Source organism: Oncorhynchus masou, chromosome 13 (assembly GCF_036934945.1).
Source record: "Oncorhynchus masou masou isolate Uvic2021 chromosome 13, UVic_Omas_1.1, whole genome shotgun sequence".
NCBI classification, from domain to species: Eukaryota; Metazoa; Chordata; class Actinopteri; order Salmoniformes; family Salmonidae; genus Oncorhynchus; species Oncorhynchus masou.
In genome coordinates, this window is record NC_088224.1 from 17,701,542 (window position 1) to 17,727,692 (window position 26,151).

Below are 26,151 nucleotides of genomic sequence, written 5' to 3' on the forward strand. Positions count from 1 at the left end.
AACCGATCACTGCCCGTACCTGCCCCCCCCCCGTCCAGCATCACTACTCTGGATGGCTCTGACTTAGAATATGTGGATAACTACAAATACCTAGGTGTCTGGTTAGACTGTAAACTCTCCTTCCAGACTCACATTAAGCATCTCCAATCCAAAATCAAATCTAGAATCTGCGTCCTATTTCGCAGCAAAGCATCCTATACTCATGCTGCCAAACATACCCTCGTAAAACGGACCATCCTACCGATCCTCGACTTCGGCGATGTCATTTATAAAATAGCCTCCAACACTCTACTCAACAAATTGGATGCAGTCTATCACAGTGAAATCCGTTTTGTCACCAAAGCCCCATATACTACCCACCACTGCAACCTGTACACTCTCGTTGGCTGGCCCTCGCTTCACTCTCGTCGCCAAACCCACTGGCTCCAGGTCATCTACAAGACCCTGCTAGGTAGAGCCCCGTCTAATCTCAGCTCACTGGTCACCATAGCAGCAGCCACACTTAGCATGCGCCCCAGCAGGTATATCTCACTGGTCACCCCCAAAGCCAATTCATCCTTTGGCCGCCTTTCCTTCCAGTCCTCTGCTGCCAATGACTGGAACAAACTGCAAAAATCACTGAAGCTGGAGACTCATATCTCCCTCACTAGCTTTAAGCACCAGCTGTCAGAGCAGCTCACAGATTACTGCACCTGTACATTGCCCATCTGTAAATAGCCCATCCAACTACCTCATCCCCATACTGTATTTATTTATTTATTTATCTTGCGCCTTTGCACCCATGTATCTCTACTTGCACATTCATCTTCTACCATTCCAGTGTTCAATTGCTATGTTGTAATTACTAATCCACCATGGCCTATTTATTGCCTTAACTCCCTTATCTTACCTCATTTGCACTCACTGTATATAGACTTTTTGTTTTCTTTTTTTCTACTGTATTATTAACTGTATGTTTGTTCCATGTGGAACTCTGTGTTGTTGTATGTGTTGAACTGCTATGCTTTATCTTGGCCAGGTCGCAGTTGTAAATGAGAACTTGTTCTCAACTAGCCTACTTGGTTAAATAAAGGTGAAATAAAACCTTTTTTTTAAATCCACCACTACCACTTATCTAGAGTACTAAAGCCTTGTGTATGTATAGTGTGTGTATGCATGTGTCTGTGCCATGTTTGTGTTGCTTCACAGTCCCTGCTGTTCTGTAAGGTGTTTTTTAATCAGTTTTTTACATCTAATTTTACTGCTTGCGTCAGTTACTTGATGTGAAATTATGTTCAATGTAGTCATGGCTCTATGTAGTACTGTGTGCCTCCCATAGTCTGTTCTGGACTTGAGGACTGTGAAGAGCCCTCTTGTGGCATGTCTTGTGGGGTGTCTGAGCTGTGTGCCTGTAGTTTAGACAGACAGCTCGGTGCATTCAACATGTCAATCTCTCATAAATAAAAGTAGTGATGAAGTCAATCTCTCCTCCACTTTTAGCCATGAGAGATTGACATGCATATTATTAATATTAGCTCTCGGTGTACATCCAAGGGCCAGCCATGCTGCCCTGTTCTGAGCCAATTGCAATTTTCAAAGTCCTTTTTTGTGGCACCTGACCAAACGACTGAACAGTAGTCAAGGTGCAACAAAACTAGGGCCTGTAGGACCTGCCTTGTTGATAGTGTTGTTACGAAGGCAGAGCATCGCTTTATTATGGACAGACTTCTCCCAATCTTAGCCACTACTGCATCAATATGTTTTGACCATGACAGTTTACAATCTAGTGTTACTCCAAGCATTTTAGTCATCTCAACTTGCTCAATTTCCACATTATTTATTACAATGTTTAGTTGGGGTTTAGGGTTTAGTGAGTTTATTATGTTCCAAATACAATGCTTTTAGTTTGAGATATTTAGGGCTAACTTATTCCTTGCCACCCACTCAAAAACCGCAGCTCTTTGTTGAGTGTTGCAGTCATTTCAGTCGCTGTAGTAGCTGACGTGTAACGTGTTGAGTCATCCGCATACATAGAAACTCTGTCTTTACTCAAAGTCAGTGGCATGTTGTTAGTAAAAATTGAAAAAAGCAAGAGGCCTAAACATCTACCCTGGGGAATTCCTGATTCTAACTACATTATATTTGATAGGCTTCCATTAAAGAACACCCTCTGTGCTCTGTTAGACAAGTAACTCTTTAACCACATTATAGCAGGGGGTGTAAAGCCATAACACACAGGTTTTTCCAGCAGCAGACTATGATCGATATTGTCAAAAGCTGCACTGAAGTCTAACAAGACAGACCCCACAATAATTTTATCATCAATTTCTCTCAGCCAACCATCAGTCATTTGTGTAAGTGCTGTGCTTGTTGAGTGTCTTTCTCTATAAACATGCTGAAAATCTGTTGTAAATTTTACTGTAAATTAGCATTGTATCTGGTCAAACCATTTTTTCCAGAAGTTTACTAAGGGTTGGTAACAGGCTGATTGGTCGGCTATTTGAGCCAGTAAAGGGGGCTTTACTATTCTTGGGTATTGGAATTAGCCCAAAGTAAAAAAAGCTATCAGTCTTTATATAATTTATCTTTGTTTCATAGTGTATTTTTATTTAGTTACATGCTTTCTTAATTTGCAGTACGTTTGCCAATCAGTTGGACTGCCAGACTTAATTGCCATTCCCTTTGCCTCATCTCTCTCAACCATACAATTTTTCAATTCCTCATCAGTCCAAGGGGATTTAACTGTTTTTACAGTCATTTTCCTAATGAGTGCGTGGTTATTAGGAACTGGAATAAGTATTTTCATAAATGTGTCAACTGCAGCGTCTGGTTGCTCCTTATTTACACACCACATATCAGCAAATATTCTTTACATCAACAACATATGAATCACTACAAAACTTCTCGTACGACCTCTTATACACTATATTAGGCCCAGCCTTTGGAACGTTGGTTTTCCCAGAGATGGCTATTATATTGTGATCACCACATCCTATGGATTTGGATACTGCTTTAACACATATCTGAAGCATTAGTTAAGATGTGATCAATACATGTTGATGATTTAATTCCTGTGCTGTTTGTAACTAACCTGTTTAAGTCTTTTCCTGAGTGGGCAGCTTGATGATAGCCAGTCCAATATTTAAATCACCCAGAAAATATACTTCTCTGTTGATATCACATACATTATCAAGCATTCCACACACATTATCCAGATACTGACTGTTAGCACTTGGTGGTCTATAGCGGCTACCCACAAGAATAGGCTTTAGGTGAGGTAGATGAACCTGTAAGCATATTACTTCAACAGAATTTAATATTAGATCGTCTCTAAGCTTTACAGGAATGTGGATCTGAGTATAGACCGCAACACTGCCGCCGTAGAAATTTCTGTATTTTCCATAGATGTTATAACCATGTATTGCTACCACTGTATCATCAAAGGTATTATCTAAGTGAGTGTCAGAGATAGTCAGAATATGAATGCCATCTGTTACAAGCAAGTTATTGACTTCATGGACCTTGTTTCTTCGGCTACATATGTTAATATGGGCTCTTTTAAAGCACTTTTCTGGGTTGCTTGATTGTTTTTAATGCATTACTGGGAAGCTTATCAGAGGTAGACTTACTCATGTTATTTACATTGGAGATGATAGTGCAGGGTGAGCTGCATAAAGTGATCAGTGCTAACAGTGTAACTCTGATTTATAGGCTCATGATTACGGCTTACAATAGCTGTAGGATAAACAGATGTTATCGGTGCAATTAGGTGTAAATAAATTAAATTACTTGCATTGTGTTTGCCAATGTCCCTATGATCATGTACAGTTGAAGTCGGAAGTTAACACACTTAGGTTGGAGTCATTATAACTTGTTTTTCAACCACTCCACAAATTTCTGACTAACAAACTATAGTTTTGGCAAGTCAATTAGGACATCTACTTTGTGCATGACACAAGTAATTTTCCAACAATTGTTTACAGACAGATTATTTCACTTATAATTCACTGTATTACAATTCCAGTGGGTTAGAAGTTTACATACACTAACTTGACTGTGCCTTTAAACCGCTTGGAAAATTCCAGAAAATGATGTCATAGGCTAATTGACATCATTTGAGTCAATTGGAGTTGTACCTGTGGATGTATTTAAAGGCCTGCCTTCAAACTCAGTGCCTCTTTGCTTGACATCATGGGAAAATCAAAATAAATCAGCCAAAAAATTATAGACCCCCACAAGTCTAGTTCATCCTTGGGAGCAATTTCCAAATGGCTGAAGGTACCACGTTCATCTGTACAAACAATGGTACGGAAGTATAAACACCATGGGACCACGCAGCCATCATACCGCTCAGGAAGGAGACGCGTTCTGTCTCCTAGAGATGAATGTACTTTGTTGCAAAAAGTTCAAATCAATCCCAGAAAAACAGCAAAGGACCTTGTGAAGATGCTGGAGGAAACCGGTACAAAAGTATCTATATCCACAGTAAAACGAGTCCTATATTGACATTACCTGAAAGGCTGCTCAGTAAGGAAGAAGTCACTGCTCCAAAACCGTCATAAAAAAGCCAGACTACGGTTTGCAACTGCACATGGGGACAAAGATCATACTTTTTGGAGAAATGTCCTCTGGTCGGATGAAACAAAAATACAACTGTTTGGCCATAATGACCATCATTATGTTTGGAGGAAAAAGGGGAGGCTTGCAAGCTGCAGGACGCCATCCCAACTGTGAAACACGGTGGTGGCAACATCATGTTGTGGGGGTGTTTTGCTGCAGGAGGGACTGGTGCACTTCACAAAATAGGTGGCGTCATGAGGAAGGAAAATGGTGGATATATTGAAGCAACATCTCAAGACATCAGTCAGGAAGTTAAAGCTTGGTCGCAAATGGGTCTTCCAAATGGACAATATCCCCAGCATACTTCCAAAGTTGTGGCAAAATGGCTTAAGGATAACAGTCAAGGTATTGGAGTGGCCATCACAAAGCCCTAACCTCAATCCTATAGACAATTTGTGGGCAAAACTGGAAAAAGTGTGGGCGAGCAAGGAGGCCTACAAACCTGACTCAGTTACACCAGCTCTGTCAGGAGGAATAGGCCAAAATTCACTCAACTTATTGTGGAAAGCTTGTGGAAGGCTACCCGACAGGTTTGACCCAAGTTAAACAATTTAAAGGCAATGCTACCAAATGCTAATTGAGTGTATGTACACTTCTGACCCTTTGGGAATTAAAGAAATAAAAGCTGAAATAAATCATTCTCTAGTATTTTTCTGACATTTCACATTCTTAAAATAAAGTGGTTATCCTAACTGACCTAAGACAGGGAATTTTTACTCGGATTAAATGTCAGGAATTGTGAAACTGAGTTTAAATGTATTTGGCTAAGGTGTATGTAAACTTCCGACTTCAACTGTACATTTGATGCAGCATTATGACGACTCATTGCCACAGTGGTAGGGATTAACTGAGCTGTTCTTGGATCATTTACCAGTCATTTTTTCAACTCTATCTTGCAATGCGAGTCCAGGAGCCAAGATGATTCGGGTGGACTCATTCCTGTAGAGTATCTTCTGTTTCCAGAAGGTGTCAAAGTTATCACTAAAAGTGACTCCAGCAGAACTACAGTAGTTTAGCCAGATATGTAATGCCAGCAATCTGCTGAGTCTTTCACACCCGTGGCCCAACGATGGTACTGGACCTGAAATTGTTGGCTGTTTTTGGAGTCTTTTAATGCTAAAATCAGTCTTTAAAATCCATTTTCAAATGTTCCGAGCTAGCCCTCCTGATGCCGTTTGACCCCACATGGACTACAACAGTGTCAGCTCCCAGCATCTGTGGTAGAACAGTCGGAAGAATCCTTGTTATTTCCTGTACTCGTGTTCCTGGGTAGCACAGGGTTTTTGCCTTGGGGACCAAAATGTTTCTCACCATAGAGCTGCCTATGACGACAGCTGGTGATGTTGAATGGCCCGGTCTCTCAAGCAGCTCCTAGGATCTGAACCTGAGGTAGAAGCCACCGGAGAGGGAGACAGAACCGAAGACGCAGGTACCTCCGGATCCGAGCTTAATTGGGAAGCCACCACGGACGAAGGCGCTGGAACCTCTGGATCCAGTGCGGCAAAGCTGTTTCTGGTCTGTGTCAGTTCCAGGCTCAACATCTCCATGGAGATCCCCGTTGCCAGAGGACGCCTTCTTTGAATTCCACGGCGAGTGACGTACCTCTATGGCTGGTTGGTTGGGTTGAGATCAGCTCTATCCTCCAGGGAAGGGGGAGACCCCTTCAGGGATGGAACCCTGCCTATCACCGGCCATTCGACTGTGGAGAGCTGACACGGCGGAGAAACTTTCACCAGACCAGAGCAGCATCCGGCTACTGGGGTGGAAGAAAAAGTAAAAGTCGGTGGCCGTGGGTTCCCCAGTAGGTTTGCTACTTGCTTGCTAAGAGTGGCTAATTCGCTCCTGTAGTCCTCTGCAAGCAAGCAGTTGCTACATTGAAAGTCAACACGGTCCACATTGTCCCGGAACAAAGTAAAGTAAACACAGCTCCTGCAACGTTGGAAACGTTCAATAGCTGCATTGGCCTACAGGCTATGAGATCCATGCGTTCATTTCTTTAGCTGCCAATGGATCACGGTGTATCAATCTGTCCGTATGGTAGAGGCTGGTGATCTCGGATTAGTTGACTTTGAAACTTTTTTAGATGTTTCTCATTTTAATTCAGATTTTTATGATGAACCACGTGAGAAGGATTTTGAGAATGAAAAACCATATTATTGAATTGAAACTTTTCTGCGAAAATGCCTATCATAACTTGCATGCAGAACGGTAGAAATGGTAGGATGAATTGTAAGCTTCCGCAAACTTAATTCACGGACAACCTTTGAAGTCTTTCTAATTGAATTGCCTCCACATTTCCATGGTGGGATTTTGCCTATAGGCTACTTTGAAGCAGAGTAAGACATTTCTCATAATATGAAATAAAACATGAATGGTTAAACAATTAAGTACTATATGATTTCAAAATGCATACTGCTTCCAGCTCACATTGTAAAGTGTTGTGTGACGTGCTGACAGCCTGTTGCCTGCACTTGATGGTGAATGGGAGGTGTGCTTCAATTACCAGTTATGAAATAAAACTAGTAGCTCTTTTTAATCTTACACCAAAATAGTTTTTAACATGATTGCATTTAGAATTTTTGCGCATTGAATGCTTACAAAAGCACATGTTTTACTTCAGCAGCAACCAGCAGCAGGAGAAATCCCATTCACACGCTATGTGCGTGTGAGAATTTGAATTCCACTAAATGATCCAAATAACTTATAGACTGATAAGCGTGATGATCCAATGTATTTCCATCAATGAATAAAAATTATTATTTTGCCATTTTTTTTCTACAGGTCATTATGGCCGGCAACAGTTTTAGTTATTGGCTTTTCATTTGTATTATAAACCTATTGCCAGCTAACGGAAACCCTGGGGTACACAGCTAGGTAACGTCAGCTATTAAGCTAGATACCTGGCTGAACAAAATAATTTATTTCTCACATCAACGTGCTGACATTATGCTAACACTAGCAAATTCAAGTTACCTTAACAAACCAGGCTTTATTTAAAAATATCATGGAAGTGTTTAGGCCTTTTATAAGAGGCAAAACCAAATTGCACCTAAAACATTGGTAGTTCCCTTGGGAGTTGCTTCTTGCCTGGACGTGGATGTCGGTGGCTCAGTGCAGTCAAGAAAAACAAAAAATACCACTTGATATTTAAAGCTACGACGGCAATTTCAGAATGTAACAGGCTGTTACTACAATTTCAGGTAAAACTAAATGAAATCATTTTAAAGAAGAAGGTAAATGTCTACATTTCAGCGGTTTCAAAAACATTTCTCTGCTATTACAATTTTTACTTTGAGTGTTTGCTCAACGAGACAATTCTGTTTACATTTACAACTGTCAGGCTAGTGTTGTGCTCTAACTCCGGAGGTAGCAGTCGAGACGTGTCATTGCAGTAATTTGTGTAGCCAATGGTATTTTTGCGAAAAAGTCTGTGTGAAGACCCACTAGTTCAGGGATCATCAACAAGATTCAGCCACAGATGGTCGGGGGGCAGGAATATAAATACAAATAATTTGTAGACTGCAGATTGATCGCAAGATGCCCAAATAGATATGTTTGACTAAAACATAATCATTTCAAACCTTTCTTACATTTGTATACGGTCACGTGTCTCTCTATTATGCGTGGGAATACTTGGGAACAGATTTCTTAAATTAAAATCACTTCGAGCTGATTTCCTGGAGTTTTTCCAATCTTTAATGTCCAACAATGAAAATTTCACACAACAATTTTATTAATTTTTTTTCTCAGAACTTGGGGGGCCAAATAAAAGCACCTGCGGTCCACCCTGCTCTAGGTCCGCCCCGCTCTAGGTCCGCCCCGCTCTAGGTCTTTTAGGTTGCTTTTATTTTTCCAAATTTTTTGTTTTTTACTTTTTTTTCTGTGCCTTTCTGAAACAGCTGGTATATGAAAGAGATCCCCCCCATCCTGTAACAGCACTCTCCTTTCTGTCCTTCTTTCCGCCTCCCCCTTTCACTGGATTGTTAATTATTGGAGAAGGTTTGCTCTCTCTCGCTCTTCACCCCCCCACTTCCTGTAGCAACACTCTCCTCTGTCCTTCCTTCCGCCTCCCCTCCCCCTGGTTTGTTCATTAATGAAGCAAGTTTGTTCTCTCTCTCTCTCTGGCTTGTTTCTCAGTACAGTAAGGGATTTGCAGCGGTAATATGCAGGATAATCCTCAGGTCATTCCCCCATCATCTGTGCAGACTGCCAGCTAAAAGCAACTGTTTCAGCAAATTGCTTTGCCCCCCCTCACATAAAATCTCTCACTTCAGTGCCAGGATATTTTCTTAATCTGTTGTTAACCAGATTTTTAGCCATACAGTGCTCCTCCAAACACCATATACAGTGCTCCTCCAAACACCATATACAGTGCTCCTCCAAACACCATTCTTGCATCCCAAATGGCACCCTATTCCTATAGTGCTTTACTTTTAATCATCCTAATGTTAAGGTTATTTTGTAGAACAGCATGGCTGACTGTCTGTTTAACTCCTGGCCAGATAACAGAACAGCATGGCTGTCTGTCTGTTTAACTCCTGGCCAGATAACAGAACAGCATGGCTGACTGTCTGTTTAACTCCTGGCCAGATAACAGAACAGCATGGCTGTCTGTCTGTTTAACTCCTGGCCAGATAACAGAACAGCATGGCTGTCTGTCTGTTTAACTCCTGGCCAGATAACAGAACAGCATGGCTGACTGTCTGTTTAACTCCTGGCCAGATAACAGAACAGCATGGCTGTCTGTCTGTTTAACTCCTGGCCAGATAACAGAACAGCATGGCTGATGGTCTGTTTAACCCCTGATCAGATAACAGAACAGCATGGCTGACTGTCTAACTCCTGGCCAGATAACAACAGCATTTATATACCCCCAGCCACTACTCCTATAAAATAAAACAAAACATGTTTTTATTAGTAGCCTAGAGCTAGGTATTCAGTATTTCATTAATCTATTGCTGAATCTGGATCTTACTATCAGATAGCATGGATGTGTCGCCTCATTAATTCACATGAAGTTCATTGTGTAATGAGTAGTTATTCTAGTACATTTTTGTGAATGAACGGACGCATACCTTTCAATTATGTTTTTGTGTTTATTATAACTTAAACAGACGTAAGATGTAGTACATAGCCTGGATGTTGAGATTCCCCCTCTACCTGCTGTGACAGTGAAAGGACAGGCGTGTGTGCCTGTGGGTGTGCACTTTATGCCTATGCACACATATCAGGCGGAGTGTCTGCTCATGCCGTTTCTCTTTAAATCATGTGGCTTCAACATGCGGCATCCATTCTGACACTCCCCTTGGCCAATCAGGGGTGGCAGGGCTGCTTACATCACTGGCCAGTCCGGGCTGTGGGGAGGCGGGACTCAGGGAGACATTTAGTTTGACATTGTAAATAAGCAGGGAACAGTTGTCAGAGAGAGCAGCCAGTGGTTCCTTTCTTCTCCGTACAGCCATGAGAAACGCAAGATCAACTGGAGGACACAGAATGCAGAGGCAAGCAACCTCCATCACTTCCTCACTCACTCTAACGCACCACTTCCTCACTCACTCTAACGCACTTTTTTAAAATAACTTTCTTTCTTTTTTTGTCTGGTTCTTCTTTCTCTCTCTTCCTCGTTTCTTTCCTTGACCCCTATCCTTCAGCTCAAGGTAACTTAAAACAGGAAGTTGGCTAGCGGTGAAATGGGTGGTTGGGTGGAGGAAGGGGGAGGAGCGTGGAAAGTGTCAGAGCCTACGAGCATGTGGCTCGGCCAATAGAAAGCAAGGCCTTTGTTCTGTCATTGGGGGATCGTCTGAGAGCGGGGCAGGACCCCGGTCAGGGGCGGGATCTGAGTATCATGTTGCAGATGAGATTGATTACTTTTGAATATTAAAGGGCAAGGAGGCAGGAGGAGATTTTTAACTGGGACGCTGGAGTGCCGCTGTTCTGCCGTTTGTCGCTCCTTCACTACTCTTTTTTTCTTTTTTGTCCTGTGTGCTGAGGCAGGGGTCAACTGAATGACAAATGAAAGGGTCGCTGTCCTGGAGAGCGAGAGAGAGAGGAAACGAGTGATAGGAAGAGAGGGAGAAAAAGAGGGAGACGCTCAGCTGTGGGGCAAATGGGGACTTGGTCAGAGGAGAAACGGGAGAGAGGGGTGTGTGTTTAGGAGGAGGAGGGTGGTGGGGGGAGCGGTGGAGACTCAGTTAAGGGGGAGGGGTAAAGGGGTGGTGGTGAATGCTCTTCTCTCTGTCGTGCAGGCTATATGCTTTGTAAAGGCGGCGGACGGGCAGACTGCCTTTTGTCTGTTCCTGGTTCCGGGGCCCGAGGAAGTTGAGGGCTACAGAGATTTTGTGTCAACCAGCCACCCCTCTCTCTTCTACAATGCAGAGTAGAGTACAGCCTTTCTCTCTCCTGCTCTTCCACAGCCTACTACACAGCATGAAGGGCACAGGGTAAGTGTGACAACTCAAACACACTAGTAACCACAGACCTGGCTGTGTTCTAGACCACAGCAGGACTCCTCCACTACCCATGTGTACTTTTGTCACTTCTCGTCTTTATCTATCTCTTTCTCTGCAGAGATGGGATGCTCTCTCTGTCCTCCTCCTCTTCTGTCGTCCTCTACTTTTCTCCTTGAGAGAAATCTGTGTGTGTGTGTTTTGGTTGTTTATTTCTGCACCGGACAGCAGTCTGCCCGGCCACCCTCATGTCCTTCAACTGTCACTCCAGTACAGGATCGGTGTTGTTGATATCTTTAGTTAGCATTTTGCAGAAGTGAAAGTGGTACGAATGTGTATATATATTTTTTCACAGTTGATTTGAGTCATGTTAATGTTTTCCTATGAACACTACAATGTAGGCTACTAATATTGAGACAAGTTCTATTGGATAAGGCTGTTTGTTCTGTGGAACAGCCGTAGCTGGCGTTTATTTGAGACCCTGCTACTGCTGTGCTTTGACTTTGGACTTTCAAGCAGAACGTTAGCAGCTGTTAGTCTCTCTCTCTCTGGGCTGTGTTGGTTATTGACTCTGTAGCGCTGTGGTAGACCGGCCCAGCACTGTACTCACAGGGAGACAGACTTCAAAGTCATCCAGGATGGTTGCGGTGCTGTGAATGCGGTTGCTGACCAGGGCCAGCTAGGGCCAGTAGTTAACACTCGCCTGACAGTGATGCAATGGAGAGGGCAAGATGGTTGCTGGGCTGACTGCTGGATGTTTGGGGGACAATCCAATACCTCGTAGTTGTGGGGTTTTTGATGTGGGATTGTGAGCTCTCTTTAGATGGAATCTTTATAACATCTTTCGCTCTGTCCCTCATTGAATGTTTCTATTGGTGCCTTTCTCTCTGACAAAATGAAGTCCCGTTGGGGAGACGGAGGACAATAACTCCAGAGCTGAAGCCCTGGCTGCCAAATCCCAGCTCCCGTCACTGTTTGCATGAGATTTGAATATCATTTGCAGGTGAGCGGGACTGCATCGTAAGCAAAATGGTTGGGAAAGTAAATGAAAATCCAAACAAACACACAGACACACTCGACCATACACACATACTTGCAGCAAGCACACTCTCCAGCTAAAGTGGCTACATACAGGTCTTGTGTGCCATATTCCTTTGCCCTTGCAGGCAGCCCAGTTTTGAGTGTGTATGTAATGTTGTGTGTTGTCAAAACATGAGCCAAACTGCCAGGTAAAGGTTGCTGGTGGTGTTATGTTATTGAGGCTAATATGCAGGTAGCAGCAGTGGGTGCCAGAGCTGCCTGGGCCTAGTTGTTCGATGAAGGTCACAAGAATGTGAGACTGACTCCCGCAGTCTTTCTGTCAGCGGAGAGAGGGATGAAAGGACAGTGAGGGATGAGGAATAAGGGACTTGCGGACAGAGATGTCTTTCTTTGTGCTCAAAGGAAAGAAGTGATGAAAATGGGGTCGTCCATGCAAGTGCTGCAGTGAAAGTTGAAAAACCTGTTCTCTCTTTCCCCGTCTCACTCTCTCTATTGCTCGGTCTCACCCCCCCTCCCCCTCCCTCTCTCCCCCCCGCTCTCTCTTTCCCCCTCCCTCCCTCTCTCTCGCTCCACCTCCCTCTCTCTTTCCCCCTCCTACTCTCTATTGCTCGCTCTCACCCCCCCTCCCCCTCCCTCTCTCTTTCCCCCTCCTGCTCTCTCGCTCCCCCCTCCCTCTCTCTCGCTCCCCCTCCCTCTCTCTTTCCCCCACCCGCTCTCTCGCTCCCCCTCTCTCTCTCGCTCCCCCCTCCCGCTCTCTCGCTCCCCCCACCCTCTCTCTCGCTCCCCCCTCCCTCTCTCTCACCCCCCCCTCTCTTTCCCCCTCCCGCTCTCTCGCTCCCCCCTCCCTCTCTGGTTTCTCTCTCTCCTCTGTTGAATGACCTTGGGAGATCAGAGCGGAGCGAGTTCTTCCTGGAGTTGGTTTGAAGCAGAACCAAGGGCAAAGTTTGCAGGGACAGAGCACAGCACAGGGCCAGTGGGATGGACGACTTTGACACGGGTCAGGGCTGGCTGTCAGACATTATTACAGGCCGCGGCTCTCTTCAAGCACAGCATCCACCGCAAACTGATCACAACGTGCTCATACAGATCTAGCTACGTGTTCTTGGTTAGTCTGTAATTCACTGACTGACTGACTGGCTGAGAACGAGAACCGGGCTCCTATTTTGTTCTTGAGTAGATCATTTACCCGGCACGCTGCAACACTGCCAATTTCTGTTCTCTTATGTGTGTGTGTGTGTGTGTGTGTGTGTGTGTGTGTGTGTGTGTGTGTGTGTGTGTGTGTGTGGGGGGGTTGTGTTTTTACCTCTGACCTGAATGAATATAGGTGCATTTGGTTTGATATGCCACTGCTGCCTTGCCCATAATAAGATTCAAAATCATGATTTTGCTTCTTCTGTTTTTTTCTTTCTTTTCAGTTTCTTTTCCATCAGTAATTTTTTTTCAATGCTTTATTTAGAAATGTTCATGTTCACACTTGTTCTTCCCAGTCTTTCCCCCCGCTGATGTCACTGGATGAAGCAGCTTGACTGAGCTTCCCATGTCAATCCATAACGTGAGGAGAAGAAGCATGAAATTGTGTTTTATTTGCCCCCCATAACATTCCCAAAAACGGGACAGTGTTTTTCTGCTAAACAGAATCCCAGAGGGCTTGTATTTAGTGACTTTCCTTGAGTTGACCAAGGCAGTTATCCTTCTAGAATGTGACCTCCGCTATTGACGTTGCATGCAGCTTGTGCAACGTGTACCCTTACTGTTTGCACTGTAGGCTTATCATACATCATTTACTGATAGCCTAGCTAGCTTATATAGCCTAGCCATTGCCTTTGGTTGAATAACTGCAGTTTGTGTGCTCCTGCACCTGACATTTTGCAGTAGCTTACCTTAATGATCATTATAAGGATATAGTTTTATTCCGACAATACAAAAAGTTAACATTCCCATCCTGTCCTGTTGCAGTCCTTTGTGGAAATTCTCTCTCCTTTCTTTCTCTCTCCTCTCTTTCTCCCTTTCTTTCTCTCTTTCCTCTCTTTCTCTGATGGAGGATCTGATTAGTGACCTCTATTACTCTGTATCTGCCCTCATCACTTCAGTATTTTCACAACAATCAAGGAGGGGAGAATGGAGGTGGCAAGTGGGATTGACACGAGATGTCTCTTTTGAGCACCTGTCAACCTATTACAAATCTGTGAAAATGTAATCATTTGGTTACCAAATAATGTATTTCCTGTAGGAGTTCCAGGCTGTTAAACAGTGAACTACACGTTTTGTTTTTGGAATAGATGTTTTAGTTGTTGGCCAAAGGCAAAGGGGTAGGCTACATTCCTCTGTTCCGAAAGGTCATTCCAGTTAGAGGTTGACAAAATAATCCAGGAGTAACATTATGTCAAATCATGTTAGTGTTAAAACAACACAATGCCCAGAGCCAAATAAACCCTCACATGAGCATGTAGTTGACCATTGAATGCATTCTTGTTTTTCTTCAACATTTCAGAGTTATTCAGTGCAGGCTCTCCTGGGGGAGTTTCACAAGTCTGGATTTATGAGTTAGCCAGAACTACTTCTGTCAACATTTTTAACCAGTCAGGAGGAGTCATGTTACCATGACTGCAAAATCTTTATCCTTTAACCTGCTCCATGCTAGCCTTACTTGAAACAATACAGACTACTGCATACCATGGAAGCCTATTATTGATATCCTGCTGATGTTATTGGAATACATTAGAAAACACCTTTTTGGATGTTGTCCTCACTCAGGCCAAGGTTTGGCTATAGGCTAGGCTATAGGCTAGGCTACACTTATTGTCCATTAGTCAATAAATCTATTCCCTTTGTGAAGTTCCCCCGTGGTTGCATTACGTTGTTAATGCACTCTAAAGCTTGAGGTTTGAAATAGGACCAACTAGTGTTGTGATGGTCATGGACTTGTGGATGACCGTAATTGTCTCATTGAAATCCACCAGCCAGGCCATTAAGGAAGCGATTAACTCAGTGTTCATCATTAGTGTTACTCATTCATTTTCTTTCCGTCAGCGATGCATTTACCTAAGCAGCGAACACCTCCCTATGCAGAAACATAGATGCATTTACCTAAGCAGCGAACACCTCCCTATGCAGAAACATAGATGCATTTACCTAAGCAGCGAACACCTCCCTATGCAGAAACATAGATGCATTTACCTAAGCAGCGAACACCTCCCTATGCAGAAACATAGATGCATTTACCTAAGCAGCGAACACCTCCCTATGCAGAAACATAGATGCATTTACCTAAGCAGCGAACACCTCCCTATGCAGAAACATAGATGCATTTACCTAAGCAGCGAACACCTCCCTATGCAGAAACATAGATGCATTTACCTGAGCAGCGAACACCTCCCTATGCAGAAACATAGATGCATTTACCTAAGCAGCGAACACCTCCCTATGCAGAAACATAGATGCATTTACCTAAGCAGCGAACACCTCCCTATGCAGAAACATAATGCATTTACCTAAGCAGCGAACACCTCCCTATGCAGAAACATAGATGCATTTACCTAAGCAGCGAACACCTCCCTATGCAGAAACATAGATGCATTTACCTAAGCAGCGAACACCTCCCTATGCAGAAACATAGATGCATTTACCTAAGCAGCGAACACCTCCCTATGCAGAAACATAGATGCATTTACCTAAGCAGCGAACACCTCCCTATGCAGAAACATAGATGCATTTACCTAAGCAGCGAACACCTCCCTATGCAGAAACAGCTACCTGCAGTGCATCACTCCAATCTGAAGAGTCACTCCTTTCTTGCACCCCGGACTCCCCCCTTGCAGAATCTACAAGAACAGGACTAGTACAGACAAAATGGTAATATCGTCTCTAGTTGAGATCTGAGAGGACTAGATGAAGAGTTTCCACCATTTTCCTTGCCCCTATCCAGTTGTTTCTGATGTTCTAGGGCGAGTTCAGTCCCAGAAGGGCCCAGGTATGGAGTGTCATTGTCAGTTTGGACCTGAAGCTGATGCCACTGCTGTGAGTGTGTCTGTGGCCGACCTGCCAGGGAGAGCAGAGGGGCTGGGCTTGGCAGGACAACAATGCTGCTGATTCAGCAGATCCGGCTGCTGAACACCATTTTACTTTCTCAGAGAGGAGAGAAAGGGGAGACACGGATGCAGGAGAAGCGGCAGCGGATGGTCAGTGTTGCCGACGAAGCAGGTCAGGAGAAACTGTACACCGCCATCTCCTCTTCTCTGACCACTGAAGGGCAACAGAACTGCAGAGCATAGCACCGCCAGTGCAGCATAGCACCGCCAGCACAGTGCAGCATAGCACCGCCAGCACAGTGCAGCATAGCACCGCCAGCACAGTGCAGCATAGCACAGTGCAGCATAGCACAGTGCAGCATAGCACCGCCAGCACAGTGCAGCATAGCACCGCCAGCACAGTGCAGAATAGCACAGTGGAACACAGCACAGTAAAAAACAGGGTAATGGCAGTGCAGAAGAACACATATCAAAGACCCAGCACATTACAGTACAGCACATTACATCATGTCACAGTGCTATGTGGACATAGGGTCCAAGTAGAGAGACACACCAGTGCAGCCAAGTGTAACCAGTCAACATCATCAGCGGTGTAGTGGAGATAGAACACAGTTTACATACCTTTAGTTTGCGTCAGCACCCATCGTAGAAAAAATCTATTAAAATGACTCATTGTGAACAGTGACTGGTTACACTTGGCTGCACTGGTGTGTCTCTCTACTTGGACCCTATGTCCACATAGCACTATTTTGTTCTTTACCTCTATATCACACTGAACACCACAGCCTGACGCTCCAAATGAACATGTGCTGGTCACTGCCTCTTCAAGGACATCAGTCCCCATTTGGAGAGGCTCACTCGTAGATATTGGATCAGGTTTCTGCTAGGCTAAGACTGCAGAAGGAGACTGGTTTATTGCCTACAGTGCTGTCTATTGACGTGAGAACTGGTCTGTGGCGGGCGTCGTGTGTATATTGAAGGTCGTAGGGTCACACAGTGAGATTAATAATTGTATCACATGCTCTCCACGAGAGAGCAAAACCCCGCTCCAGAGCTATTTAGTTCAGTCAGCTGAGGTTTGGTGTGTGTTTGGTAAGTGGAGACAGCTGTGGCGGTTAGGTCCTACTTGTTTATTTATTAATTCATTAATTTATCGCTCATTAATTGAAGTGTTTGCTCTTTTAATTCCCGTTCCCGCTCTCCATTTCCTCCCTGGGCCACCACAGAAATCCCACTGTTGCCGTGGTAATTAGCCAGATAGTCCTCTGTCATGGTGTTAAGTGAATCGTCTAATTATCATTTCTTATCTGGCTACCATTTGGAGAGAATACACATACACATTTTTTATTTATTTAAATGTAACCTTTATTTAACTAGGCAAGTCGGCTAAGAACACATTCTTATTTACAATGATGGCCTTCCGGGGAACAGTGGGTTAACTGCCTTGTTCAGTTGGCAGAACAACAGATTTTTACCTTGTCAGTTCGGGGATTCGATCTAGCAACCTTTTGGTTTCTGGCCCAACACTCTAACCACCAGGCTACCTGCCACCCCCACATACAGCATACGTAAAAACAAAAGTTTGGGGTCACTTAGAAATGTCCTTGTTTTTGAAAGAAAATCACATTTTTTGCCCATTATTAAAATAACATAAAATTGATCAGAAATGCAGTGTAGACATTGTTAATGTTGTAGCTGGAAACGGCAGATAAAAAATAAAAATGGAATATCTACAGAGGCGTACAGAGGCCCATTAAAGGCTCATTGATCATTAGAAAACTCTTTTGCAATTGTGTTAGCAAAGCTGAAAACTGTTGTTCTGATTTAAAGAAGCAATAAAACTGGCCTTCTTTAGACTAGTTTAGTATCTGGAGCATCAGCATTTGTGGGTTCGATTCCAGGCTCAAAATGGCCAGAAACAAAGAACTTTCTTCTGAAACTTGTCAGGCTATTCCATGTGAGAATTTGCCAAGAAACGGAAGATCTCGTACAACGTTGTGTACTACTCCCTTCACAGAACAGCACAAACTGGCTTTACAACATTAACAATGTCTAGACTGTATTTCTGATCAATTAGATGTTATTTTAATGGACAAAAAATGTGCTTTTCTTTCAAACACAAGGACATTTCTAAGTAACCCCAAACTTTTGAACGGGAGTGTACATACAGTACATGCATACACGGATGTCCTCTCCTACTGCATCCATCACAAGATCAACTCCTGGCGCCGCTGTTAAAACGCTGGTCTGCCTTGGAGCTGTACAAAGTAGACAAATGAAACAGCGTTCCCGGAAGGCGTGTCACTATACTGTTCTTTATGGTTTGTTCTGTCATTCTCCCACTCAGACCAGATCAGGTATGGTAAACTAGAAACAAGGGCATTTGGTTCTTCATTGTAGGCTTAGCCTGACTCCACCATAAGACTACAAATCCCATCATTGTTATCTTCATCTGTGCCCTCATGAATGCAGGGATTGTTTTGTCGGCTAAGGGGAAGCGGGTTAGTGATTTGCAACAGGACTTCAATCAACCTTGAAATGAAACTGGAAACTGGGCAGTCCAACTCATCACAAACACTTTTAGAGGACAATAACTATCCTGGCCTGCCATTACATCTGGTCTGATTGATTAATCGACCCCTCCACCCCCCTGATTTCATTCTGATTGATTTACTCTCTATTTGAAAATAACAGGAAGGAATGCTCATGTTTCAGAACTGATTTATTTTCATACTGTCTGTGTTTTGAACTAATGGAGGACATGAGCTCAGCTGTGGTCAATGGTTGAGAGGCAGGACTAAGCTGTGGCCAATGGCTGAGAGGCAGGACTATAGTCTTTGTGTTGTCATGTTTTTATGCTTCTCGCTCTCCTCGTTCTCTCTCGCTCTCTCATTCTCTCTTCTTTCTCTTGCATTTTCTCTCTCATATTCTCATCATCATGTTTGACCCACATAGCTGGTTTGCATAGCCGTCGGACTGCAACGACCCTCCCTCCCTCCTTCCCTGTCTCTTACCTCCCACTGTTCCAGCCTCTGGCACTTTTTCTCAGCGTTGGATTAATGTTGCTCTGCTGTATACACCCCTGACTGGACACACACCACACCCAGCTATTATAGTTTCCCCTTTCTCTTGTTGCCTGTCCATTATCCCCAGGAAAGAAGAGAGGGAGAGGTGAGGTTGCACTGTAGACCGGCTCAGACAGGCAGGCTAATGTTCACAGCAGAATTCCTGGCATGCCATAGTAACCTGCCGCGTTCCCTTTCTGGGAGCCAGACTCAGGCCTCACGTTGCAGAGTTATGTGGATATGGAGGTGTGTGTGTTTTGGTGCTTGAGTGCGGGGGTGAGTTGTTACTACAGGGAGTGGAATACTCTGGGCTAGGCTTGTGCCGGTATACCGGGGTATTTTCAATTACCTACGGTATGATTTTTGTCAAAAGCAAATGTGCGGGCGTCCCAAAGCTCTGGGGGGTGCGTGCTACCCCACTGCTTATAATAGGTTAACTATCTAAGATGTGCCAAAAAATGTTATGTTCAGTCAGAGCTCCAGCTATGCATGTAGTTTGCTAAGTATCTAAATGGCAGGATCAAGATCCCTGCTGCCTAAAGAATGGGGCACTCAGGCCTGTCCTCAGACTTGGGGTCACTAATCCCCCACAGTGACATGACAGACTAGAGTCTTCTGTTTGATGCAGTTTGATGTATCTGTAGGCTACTAATGTGGTTGTGCCATGCAGCGATCTGTCGTTAGGCATGTCAAGGATTGATGGGCAGCAACAGAAATAGAAACGGCCCGGCCTATATTTAAAATTCAATGTATTCTAATTGAAGGTTTTCCTATGGAGTTGCTCGAGCTCTGGCCAGTGGGGCCTTTGGCTGCCATTGTCGGTCAACTCTGGTGTGCTGTTCTTGGTAGATCTGATTCACTCATCTGCCTTTCATTGATCGACTCTTTGCTCAAGATCATTGTTCATTCATACAGTAAATCATTGTTCATTCATACAGTAAATCCTAGTATATGTTGTTTTTTCTGAATCAGATATTTTGCCCTTTCACACTCTTTTCCTGTCTATCGGTCTCTCCCTCCTCCTCTCTCCCTCCCTCCCCCTCTCTCTCTCCCTCCCCCTGCAGTGAGCATGTCTGCAGATTCGTTTGGCGCTGGGGGCAGCGATGCCCAGCAGAGCCTACAGTCGTTCTGGCCACGCGTCATGGAAGAGATCAGGAACCTCACGGTGGTACGTCACGCCCTCCCTCCGTCACACACACACACACACACACACACACACACACACACACACACACACACACACACACACACACACACACAAGCATGGATGTTGCAGACACACACACACCCTTCATTGTGGTACACATACATACCTCACAAGTGGTTTCCACATGACCTGCCCCTAACACCCGTTGGCTCTGTTTCAGAAGGATTTCCGCGTGCAGGAGTTGCCTCTCGCCCGAATCAAGAAAATCATGAAGCTGGATGAAGATGTGAAGGTAGGAGGCGGGGCTTACACATCACAGGTCACCTCTCTCTGTGATCACTTTGATGTCTTCATCAACACCCTATTCAGCTACACATGGCAATGTGTAGCTGAAGTGTCCACAGCTGGCTGAAATGAAGAGGATTCACAGGACCCACTAGCTCATTCTGTAGACAATGCTTTGAGGAGGCATGTTATTTGCAATCGTACCTCATCAAATTGTATTTGTTTAGCAGATGTTATTGCGGGTGTAGCGAAATGCTTGTTTCTAGCTCCAACAGTGCAGTAATATCTAACAATTTACAACAATACACACACCCATCCCGTAGTGGCTAATAGACAAGCAGTAGCAGCTTAATAGACAAGCAGTAGCAGCTTAATAGACAAGCAGAAGCAGATTAACTGGGTGGAGGAAGAAGCTGAACTGAAGGCTGCAGTTACAACTTGCATGCAATTTTAGTTGATTGTAACTGAGTTGCTTGTTGACTGCTTCGTGAAACACCCCTCTGCAACTTGGTTGCACCCAGTTGAAACTTTTCAACTTTGTGCAACTAGTTGCAAGCAAAAGCCAATCAAAACAGACACTTTTGTCACCGGATCCATTCTAAAGTTCGGAATTCCGACCCAATTGTCATGTAAACACAGCTGTCAGTGCTGCGCAGCACAAACCGCAATCAGGGTAGACAGAAGAGAGACTAGCACAGCAGGAGAAGTATACAAATGATTGTACATGGTTTAGCAGTCAATAAATGTAAGTGAATCCAAACTTCTCCCTTACCAGTTTCAACTGAAATGGGCCGACCATTTGATATAGCAGTGTGAGGGGTTGAGAGGGCCCGCCTCGCAGGGGACTGTTTCCTGACTACTGCCGCGGTGTAATGGTCTTTCTGGCGCTTATAGCTGCCAAGCATCACCCAGATGGGTGCTACACTTCAGTAGTGGACTATCCAGCCTATCTACAGAGGAGGAGACAACAGAGGAGGTGCCTGATGAAGATCTCTGGGCTTGTCTAAGTAACTGACTGATACTGCTCCCTCTCTGTGCCATCGAAGCTCCTTCCACTTAAGCTACTGCCCAGCCTTCCTGAACTGCTTGTCTGAATGTAACAGTATAGCTTCCGTCCCTCGCCTCGCCCCTACCTGGGCTCAAACCAGGGACTCTCTGCACACATCGACAACAGCCACCCTCGAAGCATCGTTACCCATCGCTCCACAAAGCAGCGGCCTTTGCAGAGCAAGGGGAACAACTACTTCAATGTCTCGGCGCGAGTGACATCACCGATTGAAACCCTATTAGCACGCACCCTGCTAACTAGCTAGCCATTTCACATTGGTTACATGAACAATACCTTATCTGAATCTGTGGAAGACCATCGCCCAAGACTTGCCAGATCTTTTATACATTTTTACAGCGTTTTTGAGATTCTGTTTGTAATGCAAAAAGATATATAAAAATAAATATATTGTAGTTTGTTGCTAGCTTGGGTGGCTCATAGCTATCTAGCTGTGGTTGTGTTTGCGATGTCATTTTGGCTATCTAGCTAAATTGTACAGGCTGCATTTGTTCTATATCCGTGTTGTTACAATAACCAAACGGTTGGATAAACAAATTATTTGTGAAACCACAATGTAAGGCAGCAGGTGACATGATTGGCTGTTGCATGCAATTTTATTTGCGTTTGAGTTCCTTCATGTAACAGCAAAGTTGTTTGAGATGATGTCATTTGCAACTAAAATTGCATGAAAGTTGCTTCATGTAACCCAAGCCTTGGAGAACAGCAGATCACTGATATGCTGCACATCTAGAGGGACCCTTCTGCTAGCCATGACGCAGAGTGTGTGTGTTTGTTATGCTAGCCATGACCCAGCAGCTCTGTAGCCTGCTGCTTGCCTTCCGGGCGAACTCCCCGACATGCCCAACTTCTAAATGTCACTCAGTGGAAAGGTTTTCAGAAGTTTAGGTTAGGTCTCTTCCTTTTACGGGCGGCCTATCTAGTTGTGTACGTTTGTGTGTTCTGTGTGTGTGTTCCCTGTTTCCCCCTAGTTCTAACATGTCATCACCGTGTCTCCATAGATGATCAGTGCGGAGGCTCCAGTGCTGTTTGCCAAGGCAGCTCAGATCTTCATCACAGAGCTCACGCTGAGGGCCTGGATTCACACTGAAGACAACAAGAGACGCACCTTACAGGTCAGTTACACCCTCCCTAGTGTGTAAAGAGGTCACGCACGCATCTTCTCTAGTCTGTAAAGAGGTCACGCGCCTGAGCGCGCACGCAGATGCAGTCTGCTGTCTGCTGACCCAATTTTACATTTAAAGACAACCCATGCAGTTGTGCTGGTCCCTGTGTGTGTGTAGAGGCCCCACACCGCCATCCCCTGAGGACCGGCTCTGTTAAAATCCTTTTCTGTCTGTCCCCTCTGAAAGCAAACCTTGGCTCCCGTGACCCACTTTTACTCGCAACGCCATTTTGCTCTCTTATCCCAGAGCCAGGAGAATTACATGGATCCTGGAGTGACGCTAGGGAATGGGGAAGACCTAGAGAGAGACAAAGTGAAAGTGATTGTGGGGAGAGAGAGTGAGAGAAGAGAACGGGAGAGTGAGTGAGAGAAGCAAGAGGAAGGGAGAGAGAGAAAAGAGGGAGACTGGGAGAGGGAGAGAAAAGAGAGGGAGAGAAAAGAGTGGGTTGATCAGAGTGGTTTTGAAAGCCCGGGCTAGTCGCACCTGTGTGTCAGAGGGCAGACTAGCCAGTCAGCCATACAATGAAACATTAAAGCAGAGTGCCCCAGTTCTCTCTCTTCATCCATGCACACAGAGCCTTCAAAAAGTATTCACACCCCTTGACTCTTCCCACATTTTGTTGTGTTACAAAGTGATATTCAAATACATTTCATTGAAATGTCTTGTCAACCTTCTACACAACATACTCTGTCAAAGTCGAAGAAAAATTCTAACTATTATTATTATTTATTTTTTTACAATAAATAGTAGTATCTTGATTAGATAATTATTCAACCCGGAGTCAATACATGTTAGAATCACAGCTATTATAGCTGTGAGTTTTTTTGGGTATGTCTCTAAGAGCTTTGCGCACCTGCATTGTACAATATTTGCTAGACAGCCATTTTTAAGTCTTGCCATAGATTTCGAAGCCAATTTAGGTCAAAACTGTATCTAGGCCACTCAGAAATGTTCAATGTCATCTTGGTAAGCAACTCCAATTTGCAAGGTTGCTAGCCGACTAGCGTTACTTTAGCCAGTTACTATCAACACCTATCTCACAGCTGCATTAAATTAAACCATCTAACCAGTTGGCAAATAATGTTACCGGTTTATGTAGTTATCTTGGCCAGTTAGCTAAAGTTAGCTGGCTAAGCTAGCTAGCAGGCTAAAATAACTAAGTAGTCTAGCCAACCACCAGCATCAACGGTTGGATCATTCTCACGGAACTGGTATTTGACCCAAAAATTCTCAAGTGTTATTTTTCACAAAATGACCTTTTGGTTCACTGAGATTAGGATCAGATATTATGCATTTTTCCACATTTTTCCACTATATATATATATATATATAGTGCATTTTTGTTATTATTATTTATTTATTTATTTCCCCCCCAAAATTCCACAATTACCAGTGCAAAAATGTTAATTACCGCAATTATAATTAATTATCCAAGGTCTTTACAGGTAATATTGGTTTATTAAGATGTGGATATTCGTGGCATATAAGAGAATAACTTAACTTAAACTTTATTTCAAAACTGATTGGAGTGTTACGGTGATGAGACCACGCACACTGGTTTTATGTAATAAATATTTTAGTTTAATGCACATTTAAAGTAGTATACCATTTTTAAATGACAAATTACAGCAAGATATTTTGTTTTATTCAAATAAGTTAGAAAAACCTAAATTAAAATTGTATAAAATTACCAGAGAATTTAATCCAGACGCCTTCGGTAATGGGAATTTGGGGTGGAAATCTATTTAAAGTAACACAACATGATAGTTGATTGTTGCAGATGCATCATGGTTTTGGAACCCCATTTGTTGCAGACATGTTTAAAATTGGTTTCATGATAATCACCTAGCTGAGTTGGCTAAGGAGAGAGGTGCTTCAGAGGGAGAGGCCATTTCACCAACCGAGGGGGAGTCTGTAATCCAATAGCGATATAGTGAGGTAAATCTAAAGAAAGATTCCAGAGGCAATCATCCAGAGGCGGCATTGGTCACAGGAGATGAGGAGAAGATTCTACAATAAGACGGCGATAGTAGGAAAACTCCAGGCAGATTGAAATGATCATAACAGCACAGTCAGTCATCTACGGTAGCTCCCTTGTACTAAGCCAAGGTCTGGTACCCTACTTTGTGGAGATCACGCGGCCCCACGTGTTGGGAATCTGATTGGTTGTTTACTCTTGATACTCCCCATCCCGGATCCGGGATCGTGAATAAAGCCTCAGGCTCATTAGCATAACGCAACGTTAACGATTTCTGAAAATCGCAAATAAAATGAAAATAATGCGCCTGCTCTCAAGCTTAGCCTTTTCTTAACAACACTGTCATCTCAGATTTTCAAAATATGCTTTTGAACCATAGCAATTCACTAATTTGTGTAAGAGTATGCAAAGCTAGCTTAGCATTTTGAGTAGCATTTAGCACGCAACATTTTCACAAAAACCAGATAACCAAATAAATAAAATCATTTACCTTTGAAGAGCTTCGGATGTTTTCAATGAGGAGACTCTCAGTTACATAGCAAATGTTCAGTTTTTCCTGAAAGAATCTTTGTGTAGGAGAAATCGCTCCGTTTTGTACATCACATTTGGCTACCGAAACGAACCGAAAATTCAGTCACCAACAACGTCAAACTTTTTCCAAATTAACTCCATAATATCGACCGAAACATGGCAAACGTTGTTTGGAATCAATCCTCAAGGTGTTTTTTCACATATCTCTTCATTGATATATCGTTCGTGGAAGCCTGCTTTCTTCTCTGAATTCCATGGGAAAATACTTGCAGCAGAGGTTTGCGCACCAATTTCGGCGCAGAACACCGGGCGGACACCTGGTAAATGTGGTCTCTTATGGTCAATCTTCCAATGATATGCCTACAAATACATCACAATGCTGCAGACACCTTGGGGAAACGACAGAAAGGGCAGACTCACTCCTCTCGCATTCACAGCCATATAAGGAGACAATGGAAAACGGAGCCTCAAAAATCCTGCTGATTTCCTGGATGCCGTTTCATCTTGGTTTTGCCTGTAGCTCACGTTCTAGGGCACGCACAGAGAATATCATTGCAGTTCTGGAAATGTCAGTGTTTTCTTTCCAAAGCTATCAATTATATGCATAGTCGAGCATCTTTTTGTGACAAAATATTGCGCTTAAAACGGGCACGTCTTTTTATCCAAAAATGAAATAGCGCCCCCATAGCATCAAGAGGTTAACACCGCCTTGTTTTTGGTGGATTATAGCTCACCACTGACAACACTCGGTCTGCATGGCTATTGGCTAACGTTAGCCAACTCAAGCTAACTAACGCAG

General features: G+C 43.8%; 1 protein-coding gene across 14 annotated transcripts in view; it reads left to right on the plus strand.

The window, feature by feature from the left end:
• Positions 1–26,151, plus strand: part of LOC135551840 (nuclear transcription factor Y subunit gamma-like) — a 61,977-nt gene that overhangs the window by 27,187 nt on the left and 8,639 nt on the right. For 2 of the 14 annotated variants that reach the window (XM_064983084.1, XM_064983089.1), the window contains exons 2-4: positions 20,244–20,347; positions 20,547–20,618; positions 22,679–22,792. In XM_064983084.1, coding sequence (XP_064839156.1) covers positions 20,244–20,347; positions 20,547–20,618; positions 22,679–22,792 — 290 coding nt within the window. Of the gene's footprint in view, positions 1–9,985; positions 10,101–10,844; positions 11,040–11,946; positions 12,049–13,352; positions 16,287–20,243; positions 20,348–20,546; positions 20,619–22,678; positions 22,793–26,151 lie in introns of those variants that run through there. The other 12 variants (XM_064983088.1, XM_064983087.1, XM_064983091.1 and 9 more) reach the window with 12 other exon arrangements.